General features: G+C 37.5%; 1 protein-coding gene across 2 annotated transcripts in view; it reads left to right on the top strand.

The window, feature by feature from the left end:
• cntnap2a (contactin associated protein 2a) overlaps positions 1-13,806 on the top strand; it is a 743,992-nt gene that overhangs the window by 670,697 nt on the left and 59,489 nt on the right. For both annotated transcript variants that reach the window (XM_087308738.1, NM_001281991.1), the window contains 1 exon segment: positions 9,106-9,239. In XM_087308738.1, coding sequence (XP_087164864.1) covers positions 9,106-9,239 — 134 coding nt within the window.

Here is a 13,806-nt window from a genome sequence, read left to right as displayed (position 1 = left end):
GAGTTGCTTTTTTTAACTAACACTCACTGCATGCTCACAATAAGAAGCTATGATACAGATTATTAAGCTGAAGATTGACTCCAAAGTTATATCGCAAATCAAATCGAGATCGCAATATCTGTCAAATAAAAATCACTATTAGATTCATTCATTTTTTTTTTCTTGTCAGCTTAGTCACTTTATTTATCCGGGGTCGCCACAGCGGAATGAACCACCAACTTATCCAGCAAGTTTTTACGCAGCAGATGCCCTTCCAGCCGCACACACACTACAGACAATTTAGCCTACCCAATTCACCTGTACCGCATGTCTTTGGACTGTGGGGGAAACCGGAGCAAACCCATGCGAAGGCAGGAAGAACATGCAAACTCCACACAGAAATGCCAACTGAGCCGAGGTTCAAACCAGCGACCTTCTTGCTGTGAGGCGACAGCACTGCCTACTGCGCCACTGCCTCGCCATCACAATTAGATATTTTCCCTAAATCGCACAGCCCTAATTTTCACTTACAAGAATTAACACCTTAATGGGACAGTGCACCAAAAAGGAAAAATCTGTCATGATTTACTCACCTTTTGCTTGCTCCAAACCTTTATGAGTTTCTTTTTTCTGTTAAACACAAAAGAACATATTTGGATAAATGTTGTAATGTCAATGGCTAATTTCCAATATAACTTCTTTTGGGACCAAGGAACTAAACTAAAAAAAAGGTTTTAAACTAATTTAGAGTGTGTAAGTTTTCAGTTTTGGGTGAACTGTCTCTTTAAGCATCAATTTTATTTGGTAGAAAACAGCAATTTCTTTCAAAAACATTAAAAACATATCTGTTTTTCTAACTAATGATCATAAAAACATCCAGATCTTGTTTGACTAACTGCATCTCTGTTTAATGTTTTATGAAATCGTATTTTTCATATTTATTTTGTGTTGTACACTGGAAGCTTCTGCAGCCAAACCAAATTCCTTGTTTGTGAAGCACACTTGGCAATAAAACTGATTCTGATTCTGAAAACATGTGACCCTGGTGCTGACATAGTATTGTGCAAGGAACAGTAGAGAATGTGTCTTTATTAATTAATAATCTGGCCATAATCAGGATTTGTGGGGAAAGCGTTTTGCTTTTCATGTATATTTCAGTGTAAAACTGCATAGAATGGTGTACACTTTTATAGATTAAGAAAAAATGGTGGTAGAGACATGTTTTTCCCATGAACCCAAGTAGCATTTTTGTCATTACAAATGTAGCTAAATGCTGTAATCATCTGTGCACATAAATGTTGGGAATTATGCAAATGTAAAGTTAAAACATAACTGGCACACACTGCATTCAAAAGTGCCCATGAAACTCAAATGCAGAGACTGAGATGCCTGTTCTTCACTTTGAGCCAAGCCGCTGAGACATGGCAGACACTGGATCACAAGCATGGGAGCCCAACAGAGGGCAGGATTATAACAGTTCTAAGGGACACTAGTCATGCTTTGGGGTATATGATATTGGTATTGCAATCACCTCTTTACACAATAATTGATTATGACACAAACTTTAATGACAGCACCCCTCTGTGCCAAGAATGTGTGTCCCTTTACGACATTTGTGATTTATTCAGAATTGTTGCACCTCACAGATCATTCAGGTAGATGGAAAGAATCTAGAAATGACACAGCCAAAATCAGGATACCAAACAAAGGGGGAAAAAGCAAGAAAAACTTCATTATGATTTGTCTTTATAAATCTCTTTTATATACATTAAATATAAATTCTCTCACCCCAAAGTTTATCTGCTGTAAGTTGTAACAATATTTTTGAAATAAAGTTTTTTAACGTGGTGTCACGGTAGCTCAGTGGTTAGCACTGTCGCCTCACATCATGAAGGTCGCTGGTTAGAGTTCCAGCTGGGCCAGTTAGCATTTCTGTGTGGAGTTTGCATGTTCTCCCCATGTTTGTGTAGGTTTCCTCAGGGTGCTCCAGTTTCCCCCACAGTTCAAATACATGCACTATAAGTGAATTGAATGAACTAAGATGGCCATAGTGTGTGAATGCTAGAGTGTATGGGTGTTTCCATTATTGGGTTGTGGTTTGGAGGGCAGCCACTGCGTAAAACATATGCCAGAATAGTTGGTGGTTCATTCCTCTGTGGTGACCTCAGATAAATCAGAGACTAAGCCAAAGGAAAATTAATGAATGAAACAGCATTCATAAAAAGTTGAAAAAACACTAAGCAACAATAATACTGCTCCAGCGATGTATATTCGTGCTTTCCGCTGCATTATTTTTTATGAATAATCGATGGAATGTTACACTGTAGTCATGTAAATCTACTGTAACTATCACAGGTGAGTTTATGTAATAAGTGAAAGGAGGATGTGACAAAGATATCTGAAGCAGAAGGTGGGCTTCAAGACAAATTCTTTATTGTTTTTGCTTAAATGAATTCGGTTTTCAGTTTAGAAATGGTCTAAGTGCAAAATAATTTATGAGAGGTATGCAGAAAGGGTTTGTAAGTTGCTAATATAATGTATGTGGTGCACTTCTTAATTCAATGTCTAATTGACAGACTTATTTTAGAACTATGTTGAAAAATGACTAGCTTAAAAGACATTAAGAAAGTCTTTCAGTATGTGTTAAAGTGAGACAGTAGAATGGTGTTTATTACTTGTAGTGTTTACTGTAATCATTGTTTGTGTAAATGCATAATGTTTATTTATATTTATGTTAAGTAGTAATATAAATGTTTTTCCGGTGTTAAGTTGCAGCTGGAAGAGTGTCCGCTGCGTAAAACATATGCTGGATAAGTTGCCGATTCATTCTGCTGTGGCGACCCCGGATTAATAAAGGGAAAAGAAAATGAATGAATGAATTTATATAAATGCATAATGTTTATTTAACAGTTAGTTGAAATTTAAATGTTTATTGTCTGTTGTTGAATATTTAATATCTATATTGCTTATTGATTGATTGGTTCTACATATGACTAAAAGACAAGATAATTAAGGGGTTAATGGCTTTTATTGGCTTGGAGTAAGCAGCCAGACTGGCCAGAAGCCCCAATGGCACCCATGATCAAGTACCTCACATGCACTCTTTGCTTTGAAACATTCACTGCAACAAGCTACATTTATACTGTTAGCCTGATGAAGGCAATTTTCCCGAAACACGTAGGCGCAGTTTTAAGGAATGGCCATGTCAGTAAAGGCTTTTTAATAATTTTCCACATTTTCGAGTGCCTTGGACTGACTTTTGCTGTTTATTCTAATGAATCCCTTACCCAAAGAGCACCAACACATTATTTAAGCAACCTCTGAGCCCTTTTTGTTTGATTTTGGATTATTAAGCTACATTTATTGTTTAAATAAATCAGTCTTTCTTGAATTGAAACGTGCACAAAACCATAGCATGATTGAAATTTACCTTCAATTGATGCTTTGTCAAATTAAAGGCACAAAACAAAGCATTTGATTTGTGTACATATATTATTAGTTCATTGTGAAATTCTGACTGGACAAATGATACTGTGGTGGTCCACTGAATTTATAAGCAACAAAAACACTTGTGAGGTGACATTTCATGTCCCAAGAGCCAGTTTCTGTGCCTGACGACCGGGTTGTCGTGGTCCTAACCTTTAACCACCACCCATTTCACAATGCCCTGGCCCCATACAGCTCCCCCTGCAGGTGGTGGGCCTGCAGGAGGATGGTCCCATGTTGCTCCTTCGGGCTAAGCCCAACTGGGTTCTGTGGGAAAATACCCGACCACCAGGCGCTCGCATACAAGCCCCAACCCCAGGCCTGGCTCCAGGGTGAGGCACCGGCTGCGCCATATCGGGTGACATCACCGTCCTTGATGTTTTTGTACTCATAAAGGGTTTTTGAACCCTACTTAGTTTGACCTGTCACCCAAGACCTTTTTGCCTTGGAAAACCCTACCAGGGGCGTTAGCCCCCGACAACATAGCTTTTAGGATCACTCAGGCACTCAAACCCCTCCACCACGATAATGTGGCAGTTTATGGAGGAGAGGTCCAGTTCGGAGACCACAGGATTTCTTCTCTGTTATTCGCAGACAATGTTGTTCTGTTGGCTTCATCGAACAGAGAGCTTCACTGGGGCAGTTTACTGGTGAGTGTGATGTGGCGGGGATGAGAACCAGCACCTCCAAGTCTGAGGCTATGGTCCTCCACCAGAAAAGGGTGGATTGCCATCTCCAGAGTGGAGGAAAGTCCTTACCCCAGGTGGAGGAGTTTAAGTATCTTTGGATCTGGTTCACAAGTAAGGGAAGTATGGAACATGAGATGTATCGGTCCGTTGTGGCAATGAAGGAGCTGAGCCGAAAGGTTTCCTTTGCAGGTTGGCAGTGTAAACTCTTATAAAGCTCTGACACACGAGAGGATTTCGGAGTAGAGCCGCTGCTCCTCCACATCAAGAGAAGTCAGCTGAAGTGGCCCGGCATTTGTTTCAGATGCCTCCTGGACGTCTATCTAGCGAGGTGATCCAGTCATGTCCCACCGGGAGGAGACCTTGAGGAAAACCCAGGACACGCTGGAGGGACTATGTCTCTCCGCTGGCCTGGGAACCCCTTGGGACCCCTCCAGAGTAGCTGGAGGAAGTGTCTGGGGAGAAGGACGTCTGGGGTTCTCTCCTAAGAGTGCTGCCCCATGACCCTGCCCCGGAAAAGCGGTAGAAAATGAATGAATGAATGAATGAATGAATAAAAACTTATTTCCAGAAAATTATTTCCAGAATAAAAGTCTCATGACATGATAATAGCTTTGCAGATCATTATCTAATAATTAATTAAAGCATAGGTCTCAAACTCAATTCCTGGAGAGCCGCAGCTCTGCAGTTTTGCTCCGACCCTAATTAAACACACCTGATACAAATAATCAAGGTGGTTGAGACAACTCTTCAACACCTTAATCAGTTCGATCAGCTCCAGGAATTGGGTTTGAGACCTATGAATTAAAGCATACAGCTAGATACTGAAACAGATTTGATCCATTATAGTAAATAACATATTTATGTGTTAACATACTCAATACAGTAAACTGTATATTCAGATCTGTTCTTACACTCTTAAATATGGTCTTAATGGCACTAAAATGGTTCTGGTAGTAATAGGGGAACCACTGTAAGTGCTACAAGACACCTATATCTTTAAAGAAGGTGCTAGATAGCACCTTAACCACCACAAACACTTACTGAAGAAGCATTACGGGCTTAACAGGCTCTTTATGAGTGCCACTTAAATTGCTTCCCCTTTGATAACGAGTCAAGGGCCACTTTTAGTGCTATTTAGCACCATTTTAAAGGTGCATAGGCTGTTATTATGCCTCCTCACAATGAATTATCAGGTTTAGTATGAACTTACACACTGCAAACCCATCACATCACACATTTTTAGTTTCTGCTGTTGATCATTAAGTTTTATTCTGACGCAATAGTCTGTATGTTGTATTTTCACAGCAATTTTGAAGCTGTACTGTAATAATAAAGCACAATTTATTGCAACAGACTGAATTGCTTTCTGAAGTGGAAGCGCTACAGTAAAAGCTAATTATATGACAAATAGCATAGCGCCGGCAATTTCATCCCTGTTCCTTTGGCATAAGCGCAGGACTGTGATCCATTTTTTCAGAGTTTAAAAGTAAAACACAGCTGGTGTTTAAACTAAAAGGCCCTTATTCCCTTCAGAGATGTTTTTTTCACTTTAAACAGTGTCTTTGATGTACTGTTGTTTAATTTGAAGAGCTGCATTTTTCATTTAACACCATTCCATAAAAACCAAATTGGACACAAGGTTGGTGATTACTCTTTGAGTTAACTTTCCCAAGCCCACACTGAATTTTACTCTGCAGCCTCCGAGCAAATATATCTCGCTGGACTGAGCTGTAACCCAAATGAGTTTGTGCTCACTCTTTTCTTTAGGTCTGTGTGACACATGAAAGGTGAATGAAGTCATGGTGTATTCACATTTACATTTAATCATTTGGCAGATGCTTTTATCCAAAGTGATTTGTATATGAGAATAATAGAGGTAATCAAAGTCATAGAGAGTATATATACAGTTGAAGAATTTTATTATTATTATTTTTTTTATATTTCCCAAATGATGTTTAACAGAACAAGGACATTTTCACAATATGTCTGATAATATTTTTCTTCTGGAGAAAGAATTATTTGCTTTATTTTGGTTAGAATAAAAGCAGTTTTAATTTTTTTATAATTCATTTTAAGGTCAAAATTAATAGCCCCTTTAAGCAATTTTTTTTGACTGTCTTCAGAACAAATTATCGTTATACAATAACTTGCCTAATTACCCTTATCTGCCTAGTTAATCTAATTAACCTAGTTAAGCCTTTAAATGTCACTTTAAGCTGTATAGAAGTGTTTTGAAAAATATCTTGTCAAATATTTTTTACTCTCATCAAGGAAAAATTTAAATAAATCAGTTATTAGAAATAAGCTATTAAAACTATTATGTTTTAAAATGTGTTGAAAAAAAATCTTCTCTTCGTTTAACAGAAATTGGGGGAACAATAAACAGAGGGGCTAATAATTCAGGGGGGCTAATAATTCTGACTTCAACTATGTATTTAAGGTCAAATAAAATAAAAAATTTGCATAAAATACTAACTGGTTTAAAATTGTAATTTAAAAATATTTATGTGCATATGTTCTTTGATTGTCCACTTGAAAGTAAATTTTGAGATATGGGTTTTTGTAATTGACACAAAAGTATGTGATAGGTTCAGTCTTAAATGTTTTATTATTTGTCAGCTCAATATTTCTATGCTTATCAGCGTAGAATATTCTTACAGCACTATCTGCAGCAAAAAAGCAACCTGTAAAATCTACCATCAACCCATATTCCCAGTAGACAAAATGTGGTTTATAGAACCACAAAAAAATAAAAATAAAAATCGCACTGCTGGAGCAGTCAAAAGCAAAGATTAGCAGAGCTAAACAAAGAGCAATTCAGGCATGTACAGAATTTATTCAGAAACTTTAATAATTAACTTGACAGACCAAAGGTGTAAATGATAAAAATGATATAGCCTTCTGGGAGTGTATAAATGTGATATGTCACCTTTCAGGTTGAGACTTTTTTAATGCAAACTCCAACTTTTAATATACAGTGTAAAAAACATCTGCAAATTAGCAGGTTCTGTAATTTGTGATTCACTGTTTTTTTTTTTTTATTTACTGTTATGAAGTACATTATGGGAGATTATCTGCAGTTTAATAATGACTTTATTACTGGCATTTTAGTCATTTGAAACAATGTACCCGGTATTATATAAGTAATAATAGAAAGAAGATTAAGTCTCTGGAAAATACCAGAAAAAAATACTGTCATTGTGAAAATGTATCAGTAAAAATTCCTGTTGAGTGCGAATGTTGTAGCCTGAGCTATGTATGCCTGTACAGTGGTGGCCTTGCGACACAGAAAAGTTAATCGCAACAATGGGGTTTGAGTCTGGTGAAAAACGGTTTCAGAAAGTGGGTAAAACAAAAACAAAAGGTCAAAAATAAAATGAGCAAGTAAAACAGGGGCGTCATAATGGCGCAGTGGGTAGCACGATCGCTTCACAGCAAGAAAGTCGCTGGTTCAAGCCTCAGCTGGGTTAGTGTCTGTGTGGAGTTTGCATGTTCTTCCCATGTTCACGTGGGTTTCCTTCAGGTTCTTTGGTTTTCCCCACAAGTTGAAAGACATCCGCAAAAGTTGAATTGGGTAAGCCAAATTGGCCATAGTGAATGTGTGTGAATGAGTGTGTATGGATATTTCCCAGTGATGGGTTGCAGCTGGAAGGGGATCCGCTGCTTAAAACATATGTTGGATAAGATGACGGTTCATTTCACTGTGGCAACTCCAGATTAATAAAGGGACTAAGCTGAAAATAAAACTAATGAATACGTAAATAACCGGGTGGGAATGTGGTAAGATCTGAAAACATGCTAAAAATCAAGCAGCCATGAGAGGGCTTTTCTTTTTCTGGATTATTTTTGAAAACACTGTCGGTTGCGTTTAGGGAAGGTGGTGGGTTTGTCAATCGGTGCTTTTGAAAACACTATCGATTGGGTTTAGGGAGGAGGGTGAGTAGGGTTATCATTCTGTTGGTCAGTCAGTCAGTCAGTTAACAACGGGCTCTGGTGGATTTGCACGAGAACAGCAGGTGCAAACAGCACTCATGAGAGAAATTTGAGATCTGAAAAAGCGCACACAACAGTCTCGGGTGGATTTGTAAAAAGAAAAACTGCAAAAAAAAAAAAAACTTACCTCCTGGCACATATTTCACACTCTCCAGAAATTTATATAGTGGTACATATACTGAACCTGAGTTGGTTTATTACTAGGTTTTTGTTTACCATAATTTATAAAAACCAATCTAAGCAATATATTGTATTACTATACTATACCAATAATATTAAAATAATAATAAGTCACTTTTTCAAATTTTTCAAAATCAAAAATTGTTAGAGGAAAGATCAAGGTCCCATAATGTAATTGAAAAACTTAAATTAAGAAAATACATGAATCTGAAAATACTGAATAACAATAACTTAGTTTTGTTTTACAATATTTAAACAATAAATAAACAAGCACAAATGGGTAGGATAAATAAGGAGTTGCAATAAGTGAGTGTTAGAAAACTGAAGCAAAAGAAAATAGAATAGAGTGTTGACAAGGAAATTATAATCTGTAGGTGTTTCTTAAGAATTACTAAAAACTCAGACAACAGGAACAATCAAAGGCAACAAAAGATTGTTGACCAGTCCCAATCAGTCAGATGTAATACACAGAATTGAACAGAGCAGAACACAATATTAAAATATAAGGTGTAAGTGTTAGACAATTAACAATAACAAATAGAAAAAAACGGGGGGGAAACTCAGGATTATTGGGTAAAAGCACATGATTTTGATCCTTTTATTGCCAGGTTGGCATCACAGTATTCACTGACAGAACTCAAGCTTCTGGAGGGCACATAAGTCTGAAGTGAATTTAGATAAAGGCTTTAGAGCTTTAGAGGTGGTTTTGAAGCACCTTCTGTATCGACTGCGGTGCGGTTTGAGCTCTGGATAAACTGTATCTTTCTGTTTCATTAAGGGACCCTGCAGCTGCGGTACAGCTTGGGCGGACTCAGAGAGCCCTTCACCATTGATATTGACCAGAGGAACTTGGCCAACGGGCAGCCACACACCGTCAACATCTCTCGCGTGGAGAGAGACATAGAAGTACAGGTGAGAAAGGCTCATTTCTGAACACTCTCTATAGTACAAAAAATATCAAGTGTAATAATGATACAGTAATATAACAATAAAGAGAAGCATCTTAATCTAAATAAAAACTCATAAGGGGTGACTTAAAATGCTCTGCACAGGCAACTATTTTCAAATCTACAGTAATACTTGCAAATAATTTCACACTAAAAGTTTGTTAGCATGTTGCTAAGCTTATAACTCCAATATATATGTACAGGTATAGCTTACAAAACTATGTGGCTGTTAGATAAAAGTACTTATTTTTGTATTAAAGTAAATTACTAAATTTTTGTTATGTTAAAGTTTATTTGTTATAACAAACAATACATTATATGTATATATTTAAAAATATAGATTTAATATAGAAATATAAATACATTTAAAATATACTGTATTAAAAATATAAAATATATAACTCTTAGGTAAAAGTTAATATTTTTTAGGAACTACATTATATCATACGTTATAAATTGTTTGTTTTTTTATTTATCCTTAAATTCTGTTATAGTACTTACAATAATTTATGCAAAAATATATTAATGCATAAAAGACAAATTAATTATACTTTAATCATTTATAATTATATAGTTAATTATAAACATGAGTAGCAGTGCGATGTGGCTGTATATCGACACTGGTGGGAGGCGTGTCTTAGTGCTCTACTAGTAAATATATGCAGCCACATCGCAATGCTACAAGTGTGATACTGGGTTTATACAATAGTTCGACGGCATAATCATGTGTATAAAAAGAAAATCAAACAGAGTCTTTTGTACGAGGAACTACTTTCTTCCACCACTCATTCACATCTGCAGCTGACCGTCAGAACAGCAGAAACCATTGCACGTCACTTTAGAGCTATTTGAATGATTCTCCTGCATAATATCTAGAGTGATGACAAAACAGGATTTTTGCTCACATTTTAAGATTATAAGGCTGAACGGTATGAAATGCCATCAATTTCTCTGTTGCAATCGGGATTTCACAATAATTAACCCCAAAAAAGCTAGAGCAATGCAATTACTACCAATTTCTGTGGTATAAATACAGCAATACAAAATAGAATGTCAAATTAGAATGTCAATTACCTAATTTATAATGATGTTTTCTGCTGTAGATTGAAACTTACGCTGTTTCAATACTGTTTTTCCTACCTAAGGACTTATTATGTGGTCTCTGTCGCATTCTTATGGCGGAACGTCAACCGTCATTTTCTTTGGTCTGCTCAGACAGGCTGATGGTGGCCAATGCACTGAATCCGATGCTCTGAAATAATAGATAATTTCAAATAGACACTATCCTTATAAATAAACTGCATGGTTGCAATCTAAACAACAACATTCTCACCTAAAACAGCTTCAAAAGTAAATTATGTTGTCCAACAGCAGCAATATTTGTCAAACTGTAGAGTGTCCTCTGCTTGTCTTGTATGTGTGCAGAATAATACACAAGGGTAAAGGGTGAAGAGGCTGGATGAGTGCTGTTATTTGCACACGGTGATTAGCCAATCAGATTCAAGAACCAGACAGAACTGTTGTATAAACAGATATAGGTGTGTTTGTGTGCGCGTGTGTGCATGTGTGTAAACAGAACTGACATGTCAGAAATAAACTTGTGCCGCATCTGTTATCCAGGATGCAGTGCATTAGTCTCACAGGCCAAACTGCAGTGTGGAAGCAGAATAATTGAAAGCCAGTATTGATCTCTGAACTAACACTCTCTGTGCACTGTACATTTTATTATGTCCTAAATAGCAGGACACAGGCATCTTGTGTGGTCGATCAGCAGGACATTCAGGACCATGAAGTGATAAAGTAGATGTCAAGATCACAAAAGGCAGGAGATCAGTGGAAAGTGTAGTCCGATCACAAAGCACTGATGAAGAAAATAACTCAAGATGAGATCACTACACTGCAACTTAAGATGAGATAACAACACTTTTTGTCTTGTTTCTAGTCAAAATATATAAATATTCTTAAAATAAAAAAACATTTTCTTGAAAAGCAAAACTAATTGTCTTGTTTTAAAGTGGTGGTCCACTATGATATCAGCTGCCAGCTAGCTCTTTGCAACTCTCACACAGTCTTGGATGGGAGACCACACGAGAAAGCTAGGTTGCTGCGCCAACAGGCCAACAGGGGACACTCACTGCTGCACACTGGTGGTGGATAAGGAGATTCCCCCTAAGGTGTGAAGCACTTTGAGTGTCTAGAAAAGTGCTATATAAATGTATAGAATAATTACTAATTATTATAATGTAATATTTTATACTTAAGTTTATGTGTAATGTAGCTGTGTGAACGTAAGAAACATCTCTGAATGTAATACGCTGTTCATAGCAAAGGGAGACATTGGCTTTTACAGAGTTAGCTTAGCAAAGCCTTCAGCGAACGAAGTTATGGGACTTACATCCGGGTTGATGAAGTCATAAAGTCTTCCAGGTTAGGCATATACACACGGCGCGTACATCCTGTGCAGTAAAGGGGCGTGGCCAGAGGTGCTGTAATGTATAGCAGAGAAAGCTAAAATGCTGTCCAAATGTTTTCCTTAGAGCTTGTTCAGTTTCTGTATTTAGGCTTCCAAACAACATAAAGAGTGAAGTGCTTACAGTTTAATTAAATCATGTTCCAGAGAATTATAAAAAAAGATATAGCTCTAGCATTTGACAAAGGAAAGCTTCCAGAATCTCTCCCAGTTCAGTGCTTAATTTGATTAAAAACTCATCAAAGAAAGAGCAGCTCCAACCATAATAGCAAAAGCTGTGGACTGTGAGCCACAAACTGTGAGTATTTTTATTTGTTAAAATTGATCAATTACATGCATAGTTTCTAGCATTAACGGTATGTTATAGTAAGGACATAAACAAGGATGTAAACAATGGGAAATGCTGTTTGGCACCATAAACAATTTAGCTACAAGTTTATATTTATTCGTCAAACCCCTGTAAACACCCATAATCTTCACCAGTGTTGCAGCGTCTGTCTATGCAGCCACTTACCGTGCGTTCTACATCTCAAATAACAAACTCACAAAAGATATGTGAATGTTTCATATTACTTACACATACTTTTTCCAAATATATATGAAAGACACTTGTCAGATTGTATTTTAGAGAGCAGGCTGATTCAGGCTCAAACTAAATCTCAAGCCAAATCTGCCAATACGTTAATCAATATAATCTTATATCAAAAGGAAAATGTGATCATTTTGCTTAACCCATTGGCAGATTATTTTGCTTGCTTTAAGGAGAAACTCATTTAAATTTGACATTCATTCTTTCATTCATTCATTCATTCATTCATTTTCTTGTCGGCTTAGTCCCTTTATTAATCCGGGGTCGCCACAGCAGAATGAACCGCCAACTTATCCAGCAAGTTTTTACGCAACGGATGCCCTTCCAGCCACAACCCATCACTGGGAAATTATATTTGACAAATTATTACTTAAAGAGCCTATATTATACATGAAATAGGGTCATATTTTGGTTGTAAGGGTCTCCAACAACAGTCTAATATGCATGCAAGGTCAAAAAACACTTTCATGGTCTTATTATCTGCATTTATTTTTACCTAAATATCCCAGCGACTCCCGTATGAATCGTCCAGTGATTCATTTGTTCCCAAACCCCTCCTTAGCGCGAAGCTGATCTGCGCTGATTGGACCGATGACAGTTTGCTGCGATTGGTTGACACTAACTGCTTTCAGCCAGAGACAGAGTGAATAGCCAGCAGCTAATCAACAAAATAAAGTAGTCAGAGTGTATACACGCTCGATAGTGTAAGGCGTGGAGTTTAGCTGCCAGTGGATGAATGTAAATACAGACGATGGACTTGAAAATACAGACGACTAACTATTTTATTGAGCAAAAACTCCCAAGAACTGGCGAGGAGATCTCCTAGCTTGTCACATTCTGCTCTTTTCACAGACACACACACATATTGCCCTCGTCCTTGCACACACGTCCACACACACACATACATACACACACACATATTGCCCTCGTCCTCGCGCACGCGCCCACACACCCACACACACACACACACACGCACGCAGGCACACACACACATATATTGCCCTCGTTCTCGTTCTCATCCAGGCGACAACGCACGCACACACACGCACACACATTACACTCCTCCATGGGAACGTAAACAAAGCAGCACGCGTCGCGTTCTTAACGTGGCTTTGCACGCAATATGAGAATATAGCGAGTTAACCTAAATCAGTACACACGGTTACAAACAAATCACAACTAAATACATATGCAAGCTAGAGTAAACGAGGCAACAACTTTAATCGCACGAACTTGAGAAATGGAGGAAGAAACCGATGCATGTCCTGACATGTCCAGTCTTTACAGATCCTTCCTTTAACAAACGAAGTATTCTTTGTAGCATGTAGTTTCCAGAAGTTTCCAGTAGTTTCCAACTGCTTAAAGCTGGGCTTATGCTGAGGTTTCATCTTTGGGTAGAGACTCAATAATATCTATCTGCAGAGTGACTTCAATCGACCTGCATGTTTGTGTGTGTGTGTGTGTGTGTGTGGG

This window comes from Danio rerio, chromosome 24 (genome assembly GCF_052040795.2).
Source record: "Danio rerio strain M-AB ecotype USA chromosome 24, GRCz13ab, whole genome shotgun sequence".
Lineage (NCBI taxonomy): Eukaryota > Metazoa > Chordata > Actinopteri > Cypriniformes > Danionidae > Danio > Danio rerio.
This window is presented reverse-complemented; position numbering and strand designations above follow the sequence as displayed.